This window comes from Anoplophora glabripennis, unplaced genomic scaffold, assembly GCF_000390285.2.
Source record: "Anoplophora glabripennis isolate ALB-LARVAE unplaced genomic scaffold, Agla_2.0 scaffold149, whole genome shotgun sequence".
Classification (NCBI taxonomy): Eukaryota; Metazoa; Arthropoda; class Insecta; order Coleoptera; family Cerambycidae; genus Anoplophora; species Anoplophora glabripennis.
Window position 1 is genome coordinate 716,091 of NW_019416248.1, and position 19,619 is coordinate 735,709.

A 19,619-nucleotide genomic window follows, 5' to 3' on the forward strand; every position below is an offset into this window, starting at 1 on the left:
ATTATATATTTTATTACACAGTTTGTGTAAATATGGATCAATGCACAAATAATAGACTTTCCTCCATTCTAACGCAGATTTTCTATAAAATGGAGTAGGTTTGAATCTCAAACTACTTTCTGTTGTCAAGAAATTTGTAATTTGCATAGTAAATTACAAATTTCTTTACACCATATTGTTATTTGAGTTTCAAACTAAGTCCATTTTATAGAAAATCAGGGTTAAATTGGGGGAAAGTCTGCTATTTATGCATTAATTCATATTTAGACAAACTGTGTAATAAAATCTATAAAAATGTATTTCTGGTTGCTTATTTGCAATAGATCGCTCTTAAATTCGACAAGTGTTAAGGGAAAAACTTTTTCTGCCAACTTTAACACCATCTAGCGGACCAATTTGTATAGAGATAAGTTACGCAAAAACATTTTGTAATTCATATACAGCGAGAGTTGCCATACAACAGCCAAAATATTGCAGTGACTATAATCACTTGCATAAAACTATTTGCATATATTAATTCCACTCAGAGATCTTTGAGAAAAGATTTGTTATTTTGCTTTAAAAACGTAAATATTTATTCTGTTCGTAGACGGTTCAACCGAAAATTGTTTTCAAGTTTGTTTAGAAGATTAAGCGTAAGTTTTTGCCTAAAGAGACTTTATCTAAGAGAGGAGATCTGCACTTTGCACTATTTAGCTCGAAGAAGAAGAAGAATCTTATTGAAGTTCATGTAAAAAAAATTAATAAATATCTGATGTGACAACCGTTGAGTTCACCTGTTTAAATTATTTCTTAAAACGAAAGTTTTGGGTATATTCTTTCAAACAAATGCCTTATGTGGAGAAATCTTTAATGTTCCAAATACAGACAAACTCTAATAAGTTCTATTTCCCCAAATTAAAACCATTTCTCAGTGTAGCGCTATGTTTTCATTGCTTATGTTACTTAATCATAAGCATATCCGTAAGGAAATAGAATAATAAAGCTATAAATAATGTAAGGAAATAGTAGGCCATGACAATGATATATGAGGACACTTGCTGAAAAAAATGCACCGAGTATACCTGGCGCATGCACCATTTTTATCAATATTATTGTCGCTGTGTTTAAAAAATGTTATCTTTTCAAAAATAATTTAAAAATTACTAAGCTCTGCTTGATTATGGAATTTTATTGTTTAAACAGAGTTAGTTACATTTAGTTTTATATGAAATTTTATCCCATTTATTATAAAAGTATGTCTGCAATAAAAATAATTATCTGTAAGGCCAATTTATTCTATTTCTGGGTGATATCGCATAGAAAATCGGTAAATGGTGTACCATTACTAGTTATGCAAGTGACCTGATCAAATAAAAATGACATAAAAACAAATGGTTCACATTTATGTATACATATAACCATAGCAGTTGCTTTTTATGAGTTTCGAACATAAATCCATAATAAATAACATAGTAATAACGTCCACTCTAAAGGGTTAATGCAAATCGATTTTTTAACTTGAATTTGTAGAAATAATATACTCATTTATAAAGCTGATGTGGTACACTTATTTTTTTTTCAATTTTTGAAGTATTTAATGATATATTGTTATAAACTGTATAGGTTGTTCCAACTTCGACTTCAAGTTTAGTGTGAACGCATTATTTGCCGGTTACTAAATTCAGTCAGTGATTGACAAACTGTTTACTGTAAGCGAAAATAGCATTTTTTTGAGATACCACTCGGGAAATAGTGAAACATGATATTACTTTTGATAACGTTGCCATTTTTCTAATTACGTTATACATAGGTATACGTAAATCCTCACAAAAAAAAACAATTACAATACTACAATATTTACCTATCTCGCATATGGTAATTTCCATGTTGACCTAGAATGTCCTCCATGGCGGACATGGTATGATCCAGTAGCTGTAACAATACATGAATTAAAATATATTTTGATGACAAAAATAAATAATAATTTATGTAGTTTAAATTTCTGGCAATATTCACGTGATGCCGATGTAACCAAACACCAAACTAACAATTATGATGTAAAAAAAGCAGATGATCCTTAGAATCCTCAGAATCTAACCCTTTCCTGATATTGATTACTATATATACTATCACTATCAGTTTGTATATTCCTTTCCAACTAAACTGAACATAAATCTGTCCCAGGCTTTAACAGGATTTATGACCAAAACTTTGAGTTTATCGAATTTCCCTATTAATGTCGCAAAAGGAATGTTTTATAATTTATTAGGGGGAAACCAGATTGCCAAACCAAAACGTGGGGAAATTCCACTTAAACAGAAATTTCACTTCATTGTATTTCTCTGATTCGAATCGACGTTTCCATTATACGAATTTAATTATAAATTTATTAAGTGCAATTGCCCAAATCGGAATTAAACACGACGTGCTCTTGAATATTTTGAGGGCTGTTGTGTTTACAAAATAAATAAATTTAACTAAATATATCACTTCAAGTCATAGTCCTATTTCTTTGTTCAGCGTATGCCCGACGATAGATAAACCACAAATATAAAATAAATCACTCGTAAATGATTAATTAGGATTAATTAGTGTTAAAATTAATTCACTTCGCGGGGATGTCCTGGATGAGCCCCGTCAGCTGAGACCCGCAGCCGTCGGCTAAGGCCTGGTCTCCTTGCGATCCCGCTTTTCTGGAGCATCTAACGAAGCGATATGTAAGAGGTGCCATCTTCGTGTAATTACTCACTCTCTCGTGTATCCTCTCGTTCATCGTGGGCTTCCTCTTCTCTGCGGTCTTGACGTTGAGTATCTTCACCAGCGGCTTTATCGTGATGCCCTGGAAGAACACGGTGAAGTAGATCACTGCGATGGTGGTAGTCATGAACATAGGTTGTAGTTCCACTTTCTTGGGGTCGATGAGAAGTACTAGGGCGAAGGCTACGGCGCCCCTTAGGCCTCCGTATGACATCACGAACTTTTCCACTGTGCTCAACTGGTTGAGCCTGAAGTGGTTCGCTATCGCTGTAAATATTATAACGCCTGGAAAGAAATTGAAGTGTCAGTGAATGAATACATTAAGGCATTATTTTATTTAAAGAGAGCAGCCCCAAAAAACCTATAGCCCAAACTTTCAAAATTCAAATCGAAGTAGTCTCTGAAATATTCTAATGGACCGTCAACTTAATACAACCTGTATAATTCAGGTGTTGTCATATCTTTCATCGACGTATCATTTAAAGATTCTGGGCATGTTTACAAATTCTCTCTGCCGTTCTGTCTGTTAAAATAGTTGTAAATTTTCTGAAAATTAATTAAACTCCATGAAAATTCTGTTAAAGTTAAGAATGATTTTTATTATTGTCATAAAATAAACGGATAACTCGTTCTCACTAAACATTATTTCTTTGTTAAAATAGTTTGTTATGGAAAATAAATTAATGATGATAAATAAACTTCTGTAAACATGCCCAGAATCTTAGTAACTATAAGCTGCCAAAACCCGCTTTTCTAAGAAAACCCGATTAGTTTAGGAGTTTTATAAGCTAAATTTTATACCCAAAGGAATTGTTCTACTGAGGTATATTAACTCAATATTGAGATATATGAGACCAAGAAATTCTACTATCTTACAACATTCTTGTGATGAATGATATTGTAGAAATGTGTAATATTACAGACCAGTCATTTACCAGACAACAAAGGGGAAGTAAAACAATTCTCCAGCAGTCAGAATGATTAATAGTTTTTTTATTAAATCGTATATGATCCCTTTCGCCACCTGAATTTGTATCATGGGAAATATACAGGGTGATCCATTGTCAGAACTTTTAAATGCTTTTATCGATTTCCAAAAACGACTGCTCATTTTAAAAAACAATTAATAAAATATATTTTTATGGTATGGGAATAAAAATATTATTTTCCTGCACAACGGTAGACGACGCTAATCAGACAAGTTTTGTAATTGTCTCCGTTTACTAAAAAAATAAAATGCAACGATAGAGTTTTTTTTTCATGGCTTGATAGACCATTTATTAAGGAGAACAAATACACAAACCGGAGGTCGATATCTTTTTTCGTTTTCAAATTATTGCTAAAATGGTGGAGTTGTGCTAGAACATCTTCCATTCACGTATTTTTAATTATTATGTAATAGCATTCTCAATGTAGTAAAAAAATTTCAATCACTTACCTATAACTCTGTACACTGAGCAAAAGATAATGGTTAGTATAACGAACCACGCGTTCCAGTCGTGGATCTTGTTGACTGTCTCGACTCCCAGAAACATAAATATGATGGTTTCTGACGAGCTGCTCATCATCTTCATGGCATACTTTATTGTGGTGTGAGACTTGGTCGATATATTAGCCTCCACGTAGTTCTTCATGGTTATCCCACAAAATGTAATTCTGGAGCATAAATTAACATTAAATTAACATTGATCTTTAGAAAACACATCACAAGTTTGTTTTCTCATATTCCGTATTGAAAACTGATTTCTTTAAAGTGTTTTTTTCATAATTTTCATACCCCGCCGCTAGACAAGTTAGTGTGACCTCAAACAATGACACGCGTTAGTCGCAGTGCATACACACTTGGAATTGTCGTCAAATCTCATAATTTAAAGAAAGGTGGAGCATTTTATTACAAAGCACATCTCCACACCATCCACCGTGAAGTACTGCTTTTTGCTGTATTATTTTTATAGCCCAGAAGCCCTGTCATTGCTTTTCACGAGCGTTCGGATCAGGATCGCATTCTGATTAAATTTAAACTGTGCAGGGACTACCGTTGATCATTTGATTAATGGAATGCCCGTATCTGTTGAAATATAATAAACACTTTAATAATAATAATAATAATAATTGCTAGGTTAGTGTTTACACCGGCGTTTTCTTTTTAAAACACGAATTTATCATTCTCTTGTTGGAGTGTTCTGCTTATGAATTATGAGTTGAAACTGATAGAAATTGAAATATTTAAAATGTGGGGCGGTTTCGACGTAACACTTTGCTAAGTGGACCAAAAAAAAAATCATGATATATAGCATGACGCATTTTTCTTTGTGAATAATGCTGATTATCTCAAACTGTGATTAAATATTGATACAAAAATTTATGAATTAGCCTACGCAACATCGAGCAGCTTTTATAAAAGTCACCATCGACTTCCATTAGTGATTTTATTTTATTTTCTGGTAATGGGTTTATTGATGACGCAAATAGTCAGGCTCTAGACGTCAAGGAAGGTTCCTAAGGGGCACTAATTACTGATTAATATTGGGCACTAAATCTCATTATGTGGTAAATCGACTCAAGAACTTATGGGTGGTGGGAACTAATACCTTCAAAGTAGCCTGCTAGATATTTATGGGGATTTAGCCCCTTCACATGAGTAACTAATTATAGAACCTAGAATTGGGTAACTGTAGATTTTTAGTAAACAGCAACAGTAGTTATCTGCTCCCACTATAGTAAAAAAAGCGACTTCGAAGTATAAATGCATATTTTATGAACAAATAAATAGAAATATTTGATGAACATTACATTTTATTAATTATTATGAATGAATATTTATAGTAATTGTACAGTTATTTAGTAACATTTATAAAGTCTGGATAATTATTTCCCTCGGGTTTACTAATTGTCACATTTTTCTGAAAATAAATTGGACCGCTCAATTTCATTGACATTGTTAGTCAATTTCTGTTTCTTTCTCTTGGTATTTACCAGTAATTGATTTTATATTTAATGTTGTATATTGTTATGTCGAAGTTTTTAAGATTTTCAACGTTTCCTAAATATTTTTTGGTATCTAAAATTTAACGTAAGTAAAAATGTTTTGCCTTATATAATGTCATTTCAACCTCTTGTTGATATTTTAGGAATAGCTCCGATGATGACTATGTAGTCGAAAGCGCTCAGCTAAGATTTTAATAAAAATTTTATACACACTTTAACATACAAATTTCTTTGGCTCTTCTTTTATTTCATTTTTGTTACTTAAACTGTCAGCAACATAACTTTCTGCAATTGTGGCTGATGTCCACCCACCATGTCTCTTGATTGCTAATACATCAACTCCTGTATTAGCCAGTAACGTTACCGATGTTATTCGGAATGAATGGCCTGTATATATTTAAGGATGTTCTCGTTTCAAAAACTGTGCAATCTGTAAGTGACATACTATTTTTAGAATCTGGAATTCTAACTACAATAATGTCTTTACACATACTATTTATTATGAGAATAAATTCGAATAAATATTTTTGTAATTCTCGTGGCAGCGTTACAAGTTTTGTGCATTAATTCTTCTTAACTGATAGGTATTATGTATTAAGTCTTTTAACGTTTTCTAAATTGTCAGTTTGTTCAAGACACTGAATGATCGTTAATTACTTTGACATAATTTCAGCTGTTACTTTTTTTAGTAACAACTTTGTTATTAGTACAATTCCATTCAAAAGCCATGTGAGATCTAGGAAGCATTGTTTCAGTAACTTTTGGCATTACGTTTTGCGTACGCCTTTCATTTGTTCTCCAAAAGGGGTTAATGAATTGCTGAAAAGGTAAGGATTACAAATTACAATACGGGCGGAAATTTCTGTTTACTTTTGTCATTACCTCAGTACAAACTTATGTAATAGAAAAGTTTTCAGTAAGTCAGATCTAGGAATTTTATTTCGAAAGCTTCCATGTAGATACTTCCTAGAGTTCCTAGTTCCTAGAGTTCACAAGGGTACACTTCAATCACCACCTGTGACTTATAAGCAATTATACGATACAAAGGGGTCATTTTGAATGCGCCAACTACCAAGTCAGGCAAACGTTTTTTGATGAATGGAAATTTGATAATTTGGCTACCAAATTTAGAACATGTTTCTTTAATTATCGTAAATAATCAATTTCTAGTACTTACGCTAATATTCCTGACATGTGAAAAATTTCGGCGTTCAGATACGCCAGATAGGCCATCACGAATATAAAAATAGGTTCGATCACGCGCACTTCATTCGTAAATCTAGTCACGAGGGCAGTGCCAATGCCCCAGATCACTCCTATCACAGTACCACCAAAAGCGACCACAAAGAAGTTCAACAGACCGGACACCATGTCCACGTAGAGGATGTTATCGAGACCCATTTCCGAGTAAGACTCGAACAGGTGGTATAAAACAACAGTAACCGCATCATTCAACAACGACTCACCGAACACCACTATGTACAATATCTCGTTAACTTGTATTTCCTCGAATACCGCTAGCACAGCCACCGGGTCCACAGCGGATATCAGGGACCCGAACAGAAACATCTCCAGGAGAGGTGCTTCGCAGGAGAACAGACCCGTCAGTCCCACTGCCCATAAGGAAGCACCTGAAAAATTAAGAAATGTTCTCTTAAAAGTGGTTTCAAGGAAAGTGGAAGACAATCTTTCTTTACAGATTTGCTTAGACTCTTTTAAACCAACTTAGTGTTTCTTGAGACATCCGTCAGCAGTGGACAACAGGTCATCGTGACTGAAACTTCTTGAAATCTTGCCCTACTCAGTGTCCAGCCCAGGCGCGTCAGTGCTCGTCATAAGCGTACAAGTGAATGTGTTCTTCCACATTTAAAGACCAAAAAAATTGCTAACTAAGCGACTTACCTATAGTTAAAGTATTGAAAATGGTGCCGACCACGGCAAATAGAAGGATGGTTCCGAGGTGGTCGAAGAAGAGCCTGTTAGGCATGAAGTAGCCCGCGTCCAGGATGATCGGTGGAAGCATGTAGAAGAAAAAGATGTCCGGTGTGAGGGGGGACACGTGGACGGTGTCGGTGACGTAGACTAAGATCACACCGATGACGACTCCCACGAAAATTAGTAGGCACGATTCTGGAAATATTTCGCTTAACCTAGGAGCCATGTGGAAACCTGGAACAAAAAAAATTGTCATTAAGGAAAGCTATTCGAGGGTAAAAATATTGTTGTTTAACAAATTTTTATTTTAAATATGATTATTATTCTTTATTTTAAAAAAATGGGTAGCATATATGATGCTAAGTCAGTTTCTGTCTCTATATAAGGAGCTTTAAGGATCTTCGAACGTTTCATTCATGTCTGTCGTACTAAAAAAAGGAGTTATAATTTGCAAGTACAAGATTTATTGCAAAAACACTTTATATACTACTGAAGCTTATTTTACAAACGGTAGTAATTTATTTTGGAGATAAACTGAGTAGCGTTCGCCAACTAATCCACGCGGTAAAACGATTAGACCGATAATAACTTTGTTAATGATTTCTGCCCACAGGTAATCGTGAATTCATGTTGATAATGGGCTGTCTTTGTTGCGTGCAGATTTTCATCAACGTAAACGTGTCCCTTCTAGAAATTTATGCTGATAGAAGGTCCACTTGTGATATTTATTACTTTTATATTATTATTTATGTTATGTAATAGAACTTACTTGAAAAAATGAAAGGGTTACAATGGAATTTACTCTAAATTAGCGTAGATTTTCATCAAGATCGTAAAAGTATGTAATTAAGCAGCAAGTCTACATTTACACCTAATAAAACTCGAATGTCCTGAATAATGAAGAGCCAGGACTAAAGCGTAGTAGAATATATAAAAGCCTGTGTTTTTCCACATTTTATTTGTGACTCGCTAAATATTTTCCATAGAAAACTAATAAATGAAGTCTCGTTTTTTAAGAATATCTAGTTGAAACATCTAGACGAAATCAAAACTGCATAATTCACTTTTTTCCACGGGAGACCAAGTAAAAAGAAATTCTAGTCCCCCGAGTTTGTCACACAAGGAACGGCATTTCAACATCCAGACTAAAGTGCTTTTGAGAGCTTTACAGTTTGTAAGGGAAAAGGAAATACATATTAGTGTTATTCCCAGACATACATTACTTATGTCAATAACCTTAAGTGAGTCTGCTGCAGGACTCTATAGAAAAACAACTTTTTCTTTATGATACCTAATGCACAAACGCTTTGACTCCTTTAGGGTTGGATATTGTGCAAAGACTGGTTGTTTTAAAAAATTATTTGACGTTGTGTACGATATGTTGAACAAGTTCCTCTTAAAAACAATGAACAACAACAATTTATTTAGAAACTTTTGAAAAGACGGATTAACAGCAGATTGTTCCATATAGTTAGGTTATAAAAAGTCGACGATAAATAAAAGACTGGAAATCTAAAGGTGAAAGAAAAGTTTTGATTCTATCTGAAGATCACTAATTAACAATTCTTCTATATTATGTATATCTTTTTGTGTAACTTTTATATTGATCAAAAGATTAAAAGAAAATTACTTGTTCCCCGTTGAAACCCCTTTAAAATATTCAAAGCAACTAATACCAACCTTGTTCTATTTCTTATTCACATTATTACTCTGTTTGTATCGAACTTACCCGTACGGTACATTTTAAAGTACAAGGCTGGGAAATCGATTCCGATATTTCAATTTCTGTTTAATTTCAAGGCCATTCGATATTAACTTGATAATTTCAGAGGATAAATGCTCCTTTGCGGCAAGGACGAGAATAAGGATACAATCAAACCATTTTCCACTTGAATTTTCGCTCTTAATTTGGACTGGCATTGGACGACGTCTCCAAGGACATAAAACGAAATTGGATTATCGATTGCATCCCGTCATAAATTATAGCCACAAGGGCAATTTCAAAATCCTTGTGTTAGTAATTTTTTTTATTCCAACTCTTTAATTTGTATTCAGGGCTATGGAAAGGCTTCGGGAAGTGTGCTGCTTTTTATCAGTTTCGAAACAACAGGCGGAAGATGCTTTTGGGATATGTATTAGCCTCCACACTGTCATTTTTGAGTTTAACAAGGCACTTTCATGTTGCTTCCTCGTTATGCTGTTTATATTTCGACGTTTTAACATTTATGAGAGTCTGTGTTATCATGGTAACATAATTTCAGTAATTATTGAATACATTTGGGATAACTGGGGCACACATCTCAAAATGAAAGTAGGTGAGGCGGCACGCACAATATTTGTAAGAAAGACACGCGTCTTCTTCAGTTTCTATCAATCGGTAACCTCAGGAAAATTGAATAAGTTGAGTTACTGAACCAGAGTTAATTTATTTTTGATAACTCAAGTAATAAGTGATTTTTGATAACTTAACTGATAAATCAAGGCAAATAACACTGAAACTCTGAAAAAGTATAGGATTTGTAACACTCAGGGCATGTTAGGAAGGCTAACCTCTTTGAAGAACCTGAGCCGTTCTTACAAATAACCCTGACATCAACAGGAGATCAGCTTAGGGAACTACACACGAGCTAGCTTGGCTGTAGGCCAAAAACTTAGCTGAAAACTTAACAAGTTGTTAGAAATCGACCTTCACACTCGAACTTATATTTCGCCACTATCACATTTTATTTCAATCTACTAAAACGCGTGCTGTTTCACTGGGTTTTCTTTAACGGTTATTCATTTTCTTTCTAACTATGACTATTCCATGGGTGACAAATCTCATTTTACGATGTATCATCAAAAATTTTGCTGTGTTTGGAACAAAGAAACGAAGGAATTGTGCGGTGGAGGGGATGGTGTATTACTATTTTATCCAGTTATCAAATTCCGGCGATTTCGAAGACTTTCAAAAAGATTTTATTATGAACTTCATTGATTACATGTTTTGGATTCCATAGCTTGCGTGGAATGTTTACAATATCCTATAATTAATAACGCGAAATATTTCTAGTGTAGCAGAAATTCCTAAGAGGTTCCAAATACCTCACTTGCAATCAATGTATTACCTCCATATTGCGGTTTATATGGGATGTTTTATTGCAATTCCTTTTAGAAGAGATAAAATTGACTGGACAAAGATCATATCATGTTGCAAATGAGCTGTAGTTTGCAGCAACTTACTTATATTTAAAATAATTATTTTTGGTAGAAATAAATTTGATATGAACATAAGTTTCCGCTTAAAAAATAAGTCAATTGAAGGGAAATTGCGTTTTTTGATATACACATATGACAGGAATCAGAAATGAAGAATTTTTAACATGCTCTCGAACAAAGAATTATATCTCACTGCTTTGTAGAAGAAATCTTCCATATCGAAGTATTTCGTTCAAATACTACTCGTGTATTTCAACAAAGATGAACATATTAAATTCAATGGATATACAAATATTTCTGAATACAAATTCTAATACAAAGTGTTAACTGTTGCCCAGATAAATTTGCCATCCACATAAATGAAGGTATTGATGTTATGATTAGTTCGACGCCTTCAGATTTTAAACAACGAACATACAATTATTTTCCAACGACTACTTGATCCTTCCACTGCTAATGTGATTTTTTTGAAACTCTTTAGGACGATACTGCTTATAACTTTTAAACAGGAAGTAATGCAGAAAAATTTCTCTAATAAAAGTTTATTAGAAAAAAGAGAGCTCTTTAACAGAAAAAACATTTGGGTATGATTCAGGAAAAAATATAATTGATGACGTCATTAGTATTTTCTGTCAAATTCCAAAGATAAGATAAGATACTTATATGTCGATCAAAGTAGCCTGATAAATAATAATGATGTTTGCTATAACATCCTATGTCCTGATCAGTTCTGACAGACCTACTTATATGTTGATATAAAAAAATAATAAAGAAATTTAGATACAAAAAACACTTAAAGAACATCACAATACATCAAAATAGAAGAGGAGAAGGTCCGAAAATGGGCCATGTACTCCTTCTAGAAATTCATTGGAAATATTCAAAAATCTCGAAAGCAGCCCCTGTGACTTGCAGTGGTGTTACAAATTATATTTTATAGAATTATAATGCATAATATCCAATGCAACAAAAGGAAACCAAGTCATTAGCAATCGTGTAGATTTTTTTAATGAACTGACTTGGCGAAGGCCTTTGACAGAGTCAACCATAACATTCTATTATGGAAATTGAACTCTTATTCTTTTAGCGTAGATTTGATACAGTTTATTAGAACTTATCTGACTGATCGGATAAACTTTGTGAAATTTAACAGTGCAGAATCTTAACTTCCGGTGTACCTCAAGGGTCCATAGTGGGACCATTGCTTTTTATCTTATTTATAAATGACATCTCTGATTATATAAAGCATGAAAAGTTTTTACTCTATGCAGATGACTTGAAGATTTACCTTAACATAACATGTTGGGAGGATGTTGCAAAATTGCAAAGTCACAGCTGTTTCTGAGTTTTGTAAAAATAACGACCTAGCTTTAAATGGGGCAAAATGTAAACTGGAATCATATACACGGAAGAAATACCCTATATTGGAGTATATATGGTGAATGGTGTTGAGATAGAGCCTCTGAATAGAATCAGGGACCTAGGTGTAATTTTTAGCAACAATTTTACATTTAATGAGCATATTACAAGTTTAACAGCAGAATGCTACAGGAAGCTCGGTTTTGTTCTTAGGACTAGTCAAGAGTTTAAATCGAACCCAGTTATAAGGCTATTCAAATTGGAGTATTGCAGTGTGATTTGGAACCCACAAGGTACCAGTAACAAAGACACAATAGAGAAAATACAGAAGAAGCTTTTAAGGTCAATATATGTTAAAGAGTATGGACTGTACCCGTTCATGGTATCATATGAACATCAACGAGCAGAGTTTGGTGTGACCTCTTTGAATAGGAGAAGAGAAAATGCTCAGATTTTGTTCGCTTATAATATTTTACATAGTCAGATTAATATTAATGTTCCCGATATGAGAATGCGAACTAGATATAGACATTTTAAAATATTAATTAATTCTAGTTATTAGTTAGTTCTAATTACCGTTCTAGGGGTGATTAATTCACCCCTAGAACAGTGTCTGTGTACGGTGAATAATTTGTTAAGAACATACGATATTGATATTTTTAATATTAATCGGACTAAGCTGTGTTTTATGTACATTTTAATTGACATTTTTTTGTTTTCTTTCTTTGTTCTCTTTTTACATTGTATTTTGCATGTGTCTGTGGTTGTTTATACATAATTTTTAACTGGTTTTTATATTAGCTAACATTTCTCAACTGTATACATGTAATTGGACTGTCCCTTTGTCTGTATGTATGCAGTATAAATAAATAAATAAATAAATATTAACAAGCACTTGTAACAACACAGATTATCCCTTATCAGAGCATGCTTTGTACAAAAATAAAAACAAACATTAACATTCGGTACGGGTTAGTGTATCAAGCCGACGCGCCGAAATCGATATATCCTGACCTCAAACTCTGCAGTGGAAACCTTGTTTGGATACCACGGTATGTGCGGTGGGCAAATTCATAACTACAACTTCTTGCAAAAAAATATATCCACCTAGTCGTTCTGTGGGGCCTAGAGACCGTTCAGAAATTAGATTTGCGTTTATAGATATCGATCAAAATTTCTATTCAGCCCAAACTCTTCAAATGGGTCATATAAGCGCAGAGGCGAGCTTTCAGAGCGAGTTTTTCTTGAAAGTCGTTCTTTGTACGTGTCTTGAAAATGTTTCGGCATCAAACTGCGAGGAGTGAGGCTGAAGTAAACAGGACTTTTTAAAAATGAGAACAACAAGAGGTTTTTTGGCAAAACCGATTTATTTTATTCAAAATAGTTTCTTTCCGAGTCAATAGAGCGATATGCATGATCTAGCATGTCGGATGAGTGTTTTAGATCGTTGGCAGGGACGTCCTTCAGAATGTCAGTACAAGTCTTTTGGATGGCAGTCTATAAAACGCTTTCCTTTCCAATGAGATGGCATATCATCGTGCGACAAACACCAATTTCCTGAATACGATGAATACGATGCACCAAACGACAAGAAATAATTGTGCATTAACTATTTGGACCGGTGAAACGAATTCTTTGTAGACAATGCTCTTGGAATTGTAAAAACAAACCAACATTATCTCTTCTAACATCTCAAAACGAGACTTTTTGGTTATGGCTCATCTGGCGTCTTCATTCAGTATTTTGACACTTGGTTTCTGGATCATATTGACAACACCACACCACCAATTTCACCAATTAATTGAAACGTTTCGGTAAAAGTTTAACAAAGTTTTTCCCTTTGTTCGATGCTCATTTTTGTACCTATGACACAAACATACTGTCACTTGAGACGCAACGACTACGATATAGTTTTAAAATAAGCTTTAAATTTTGTGAAAGAAAGGGAAATAAATTATTGTTCACTGATAAATTTGAAAGAAAATGTTTCGAAACCTTTCAGGCTGTTTACTATCAGAGCGATTAAATTTAAATAATGAAAAAGTTAATGTTTGAACAGAGAACTATCAAACTCTTAGGAAAACACACTTCCAGTAGTAGTATAACTACCATAAATTAATTTTATGGTACATAAATAAGAATATTTATGTGGATAGCATACTCCCCAGGATTTTTAATTAATAAATTTTATTGTATATAAATTTACTATATAATTTTATCACAGTTCTTATATCTTAAACACGTTCTACCAAAATTAAAAATAAAAATATAAGTTTGTAAACTCAACTTTAACTATCATGAAAAAAAAGACAAACATTCCATTCTAAACTATCGATGTCTGTATAAGTTTTAGATAATTTTCAAAAAAGTCTCTTCTTCCCGGAATATTTTTACCAAAGTAATTGCCTTCCGTACACAATTCTACGTTTAATGAATTTATGCTATATATACAGGGTGATTCACAAATGGTGACCAAAAATGAAACCTCGTATATTTTGGTGAATTTTAAGGGGAGTCTTTCCTATCTAGGGCGCTTCATTAGAAAGATACAGGGTGTTAAACTTAGAAAAATATTTTAAATTTTTTTTAAATAGGTTTATTTTATTTTTTTATTTAGGTTATTTACGTTTATTTAGGTTTTTATTTAGGTTATTTTAAAAAATAAGAACTATTTTAGAAGATTTTTTATTTAAGATGTTAATGTTGACTTTCTTACATTATTGTTTATTTAAAAAACTAGTGGTGATTTTTTATTTTATTGATTGATAATACTAAGACTAAAAATGTGTTATTAATGTTTTTTTTTAATGTGATATTTTTTCATTATTATTCCCCGCTTTGAGGCAGTTGTAAATTATTTTTTATAATCGGATTTTTGTCTATATTTAATGTATACCAAGTTTACTCGAAATCCATAAACGATATCAAAATTTTGTAAGAGCACAAAAATTTTCTAAAGTAGTGCTTATTTGAAATATAAATTTTGGCGTCACTGGAATACACACCAAAAAAAAATTAAGGGATAGCCAGTGGTGCACAGGCACTAGAAAGAGAACATCCTGTATATGTATTATCACCAAATTTTTTTAGGTTGCTCTTATATAAGAAAATATGTGTACCAAATTTGAAGTTTCTAAGAAAAATAGTTTACAATTTATTGGAAAAAATTAGGTTATCTATTCTACAGGGTGGTCCCGAGGTAATGGGCCAAAATGGGTAGATTCCCCAATTAAAAATATTGCGATTTAGCCGAACTTACCTTAGTAAAATATTATTTCAGTTTATTTTAATTTATTCCTTAACAAATGCAAATATCCTCACAAAATTTCGAACTATAACTAAAATGTCAACAAATTTCAATTCCTCTATCCAAAGAACCCCAAACCCCAAAATTTTGTGTAGATATTTGCATTTATTAAGAAATAAATGGAAATAAACTGAAATAATATTTTACTAAGGTATGTTCGGCTAAATCGCAATATTTTTGCTTGGGGAATGTACCCAGGAATTTTGGCCCATTACCTCGAGACCACCCTGTATATTTAGACGGTTATATCTCAGTAGGCGTGCTGTTTGTACATAAGTAAGTTAGGTAGGCTAATAGTCTTATTTTCATCCAAGGAACCTGTGATCAAGCGTTGTCCATGCTTTTCAGGGACATCCTGTACATCCTGAAACGCTTCTTAAGAGACTCGCATTACTTTAAAGGGCTAAGAAAAAAATAATAAAAAGTTCAAAAGTTGGTACACTATTGGGTGCGATGCGAGTGAAAATTCACTCAATATTCTTTACAGTGTTTATCTTTTCCTCCACGAAAGACACCCTCACGCCTCACCCCGTACATGCATGCAACCACCCCTCAACTTACCAATTTTCGCCAAACTCGCAAAGAAAATCCATAACCCGATGATGAAAGGCGTCTCTACCCGGTGGAAAGAGATGGATATGACGGGGTACCTAGTCACCGTCTTGTTCAGCGGCTTGGGGGCCTCGGTGGACGCCACCTTCTCGACGGCCGGCGTCTCCGTGGAAGCGGCGTTCCTCGTGGGGACGACGGGCGTCGGTATGGAGTGGCGCAGGCTGTTGATGTCTACGGAGGTCTCGAGGATGGCGGGCGGGCGGCTGTCGCTGTTGGAGGCCTGGTTGGGCGGCATCGGCTGCCCGCAGCAGCCGCCCGCTAGGACCAGGAGCACCGCGGCGACCCTGCAGGCCCGCCTGGACAGGTTGACGCCGTGCTGGAGCGAATGCATCACATACGGTCTAAAGGCGCGGGAGGACTGCCATGGGGCAGTCTGTTGCCGGTCCGTGCACCTGCAAGACTGGGCGGCGGGCTCAGCTGACGGCGGCGGCGGCGGCGGCGGCGCGACGTCGGGCCGGGCGCAGGCGCGCTCGAAGGGCTCGTCGATGTCGGTCGACCCTTCCGCCGCCGTGTATAAATTAGTCCGGTAATGATCGTTTGGCTGGTACTGATTTTGACGTATTTTTTGGAGCTTCAGGACCCTAAGCTTAGAACATTTCTACGTTATTTATTCGATTGTTAATCTATTAATTTCTACGTTTGCTACGCAAATACGGCCTATTGAATAATAATATGCCGCCCCTCTCCCGCACAAATCACCGTCTTACGGACTAACGCGTGCGATTAGTGGCCCACTCTATCTTGTCATCTATGAGCAAAACGTGTACGTTATTCAGACTCGGAAATACTGAGACCTACATTTAATGATCTTACGAGTTGAAAAACTTTTTTTTTCAAATGGAATGACCCATATTAGTTGTCATGGATGAATGCAAAATTGAATGCTCTTTCGAATGATATAAGGTTGTCCATACTTATCTCTAACAGTTTTCCAGAAAAATCAGGTTCTTTTCTAAAGTCCGAAATATTAGCCATGTAACAGCGTCAATAAGGCCTTGCAAAACCACTTTTCTCTCACATTTTACCAGGGGACTGGACTTTTTAAATGAACGATAGCTTCATTTATTTGTTTAATAATAGTAAAATAATTCCGAAATTCAAATTTTAATTAATATTTCGTTTAACAATAATTTTTGTGACATTTTTGTAAATTAAAAAAAATTCAGTATAAAAGATGCATTTTTTCTGGGGTTCGGGGCTATTCTACGAATTTGTAAATATGCCCATTGTTATTTTTTCGTCGTGCCACCCCAGTTTAAAAAAAAGAAGTTTCTACGATGAATAGAAGCCGAGATATTGTAAAACCTTATAGCGCGCATCAATTTGAAATTTGGATTTCACTTTTCCGGCGCGCGCGTCTCGCTTGGACGAGCTTCCCCCACCACCACGCCGGACATTTTACTTAGCAAGTACTTTCTCTTTAAAGGCTCGCGAGTCGTTAATTTTCCACATTTTTCGATGCAATTCACGGGAAATCGTAATTTACATCGTAAACTTTATTTTGCGAAAAATTCAAGTCTTAATGTTTATAAACAATTGCGCTACGATTAAAAAAAAATATCTTGGCTCCTGTTTGTCGTAGAGGGTGCTTTTTTTTAAATAAAATTGTATTTTTTTGCCAGCTATCCATTGAATCTATTTTCGGTGAGGTAGCATAAATAACAACAATTTTATTCAAATTGTTTATAAGCGAAAAACGCACGGTCTTTTGTTAATGTCAAAAAAACGATGATATTTTTTAATAGGTCGCTTAATTACGTCTTTAAGATTACAATGACGCTTTCAGAGTCATGTTTGGTTGAAAATTAACGCCTGTACAGAGGCTTAAAGTTCATAACTTTTGGAGCCTCCGTTATAAATTGTGCGAAAACTATTGCACCTACAGCGCCCACTTTTGGCACACTTTTAAAGTATGACAAAACCCTCAACTTATCATAGGTTTTATAAAATTTTAACATAGTTATAAACAAATTAAAAAATGGGCACTTTTCTTGTTTCTTTGCAATAACTTTTTTGTTTATTAACCGATTTTAATTTAACAAGTCTCATTTTATAGATAATTTTACTCCCTAAAAGCTGTCTGCGAGTCACTTTTCGCTAAAATTGATGGTTTTCCCTGTAAAGTGAAAAAACTGTTTTCCTCACTTATTTGTTTAAATAGAAAAGTTAGCAAATAAAATTTTTTGGCTCACAAGACGAGAGATGTCTTGTATTATGCTTCTTTAGACAATTTTACAATAATCTCGCGGATAGGACTTTTTTCGAGTAAAAATTTTATTTGCTTGCCTATTTATCCCCCGAAACGAACCGTTAGGTTTGGTTTACGAAAAGAAATGATTTTCAAGCGGAAAATATACTCCCCTCTGTGAAAGTTACAGAGTTTGTCCTACCCACTCATGCGTGTAGATTTCACGAAATCAACCTTGAACTCGATAGGCTATCTGCAACGGATTGAGATTGTATATTTCCAGATAATTATCTGTTACTGACAGCGGAGGACGCTTTCTGGACCCAAATTACATTTAAATAATTAATAAAGCTCCAACTTGAAGAGTGTAAGACTTTTCGCAAATAAAGAACTAGCTAGAATAAAACCATTGTTAGAGGGCATAGTAAAAATATTTACTTCTGGATCTATAAAGTGTTTACAGTGGAGTGGGAGTAGCACATATTTACTATGAAGTTTGGGGCTCTGTTTAGTTCGCTGTAACCAAACAATCCCGCTTTATTTTCTTATTAAACGTAATTTGTTCACGTGTGGTATAAACCAAACTTTAATGAAAAAGTAATTGAATAATGGACTCTCACTACAAAAAATAATGTTGAGCACATTTTCCATATATTTCAATAGTACTTAAAATAACTGCCCTATTTAATTTTTTTTTCTTGTATCAAAATTTTTTCGTCACGCAGAATATAACAATATGTATTGTAGAAACAATTAAGAACTTTAAAAAATTAGTTACTCGCTTAGTCTCAACCTTACTTTCACTACTTGGCTATTATAAAATAAATACTATTCCATAAATAATTAGTAACATGGGCAATGCGTAAATAATAAGCTGTATAATTAGCTATGATTAGATACTGTATCGCAAAGACTATACAGGGTGTCAATTTAGTAGGTTTTTCAAGGATTATAACCTTATCTTTTACCAAAGACAAAAAAATCATTGTAACATTACATTAGTACATTCTAAAATTACGTATATAATCAAAAATTCTTAATGTATATTTGTTTAAAGGGTGAAACGATAGAAGGGACTGTTGAATGGAATCGCAAGAAATATGAAGTATCAAAAGTTGGAGATATCTTCTTTTAGCTTTCATATAATGATTTATGTAAAGTAAGAATATGCTTTGAAAGGTGATTTTTCCATTATTCAGTCATCAGAAGCAATATGTTGATACAAAATTTATGTAAAATTACACACTAAACCATTTTTTATTTTGATGCCACATAGACTCAACGATTGGGGAT

The 19,619-nt window shown here is 34.0% G+C and overlaps 1 protein-coding gene across 1 annotated transcript in view; it reads right to left on the minus strand.

Moving 5' to 3' along the window:
- LOC108911694 (sodium/hydrogen exchanger 3) overlaps window positions 1-16,469 on the minus strand; it is a 36,784-nt gene extending 20,315 nt beyond the window's left edge. The window contains exons 1-6 of the mRNA XM_018716688.1: window positions 16,088-16,469; window positions 7,630-7,896; window positions 6,905-7,358; window positions 4,178-4,395; window positions 2,732-3,024; window positions 1,844-1,914 (exon numbers count right to left, since the gene is read on the minus strand). Of these exons, the coding sequence (XP_018572204.1) occupies window positions 1,844-1,914; window positions 2,732-3,024; window positions 4,178-4,395; window positions 6,905-7,358; window positions 7,630-7,896; window positions 16,088-16,469 (1,685 nt within the window). The remainder of the gene's footprint in view (window positions 1-1,843; window positions 1,915-2,731; window positions 3,025-4,177; window positions 4,396-6,904; window positions 7,359-7,629; window positions 7,897-16,087) is intronic.
- Window positions 16,470-19,619: the final 3,150 nt, after the last annotated feature.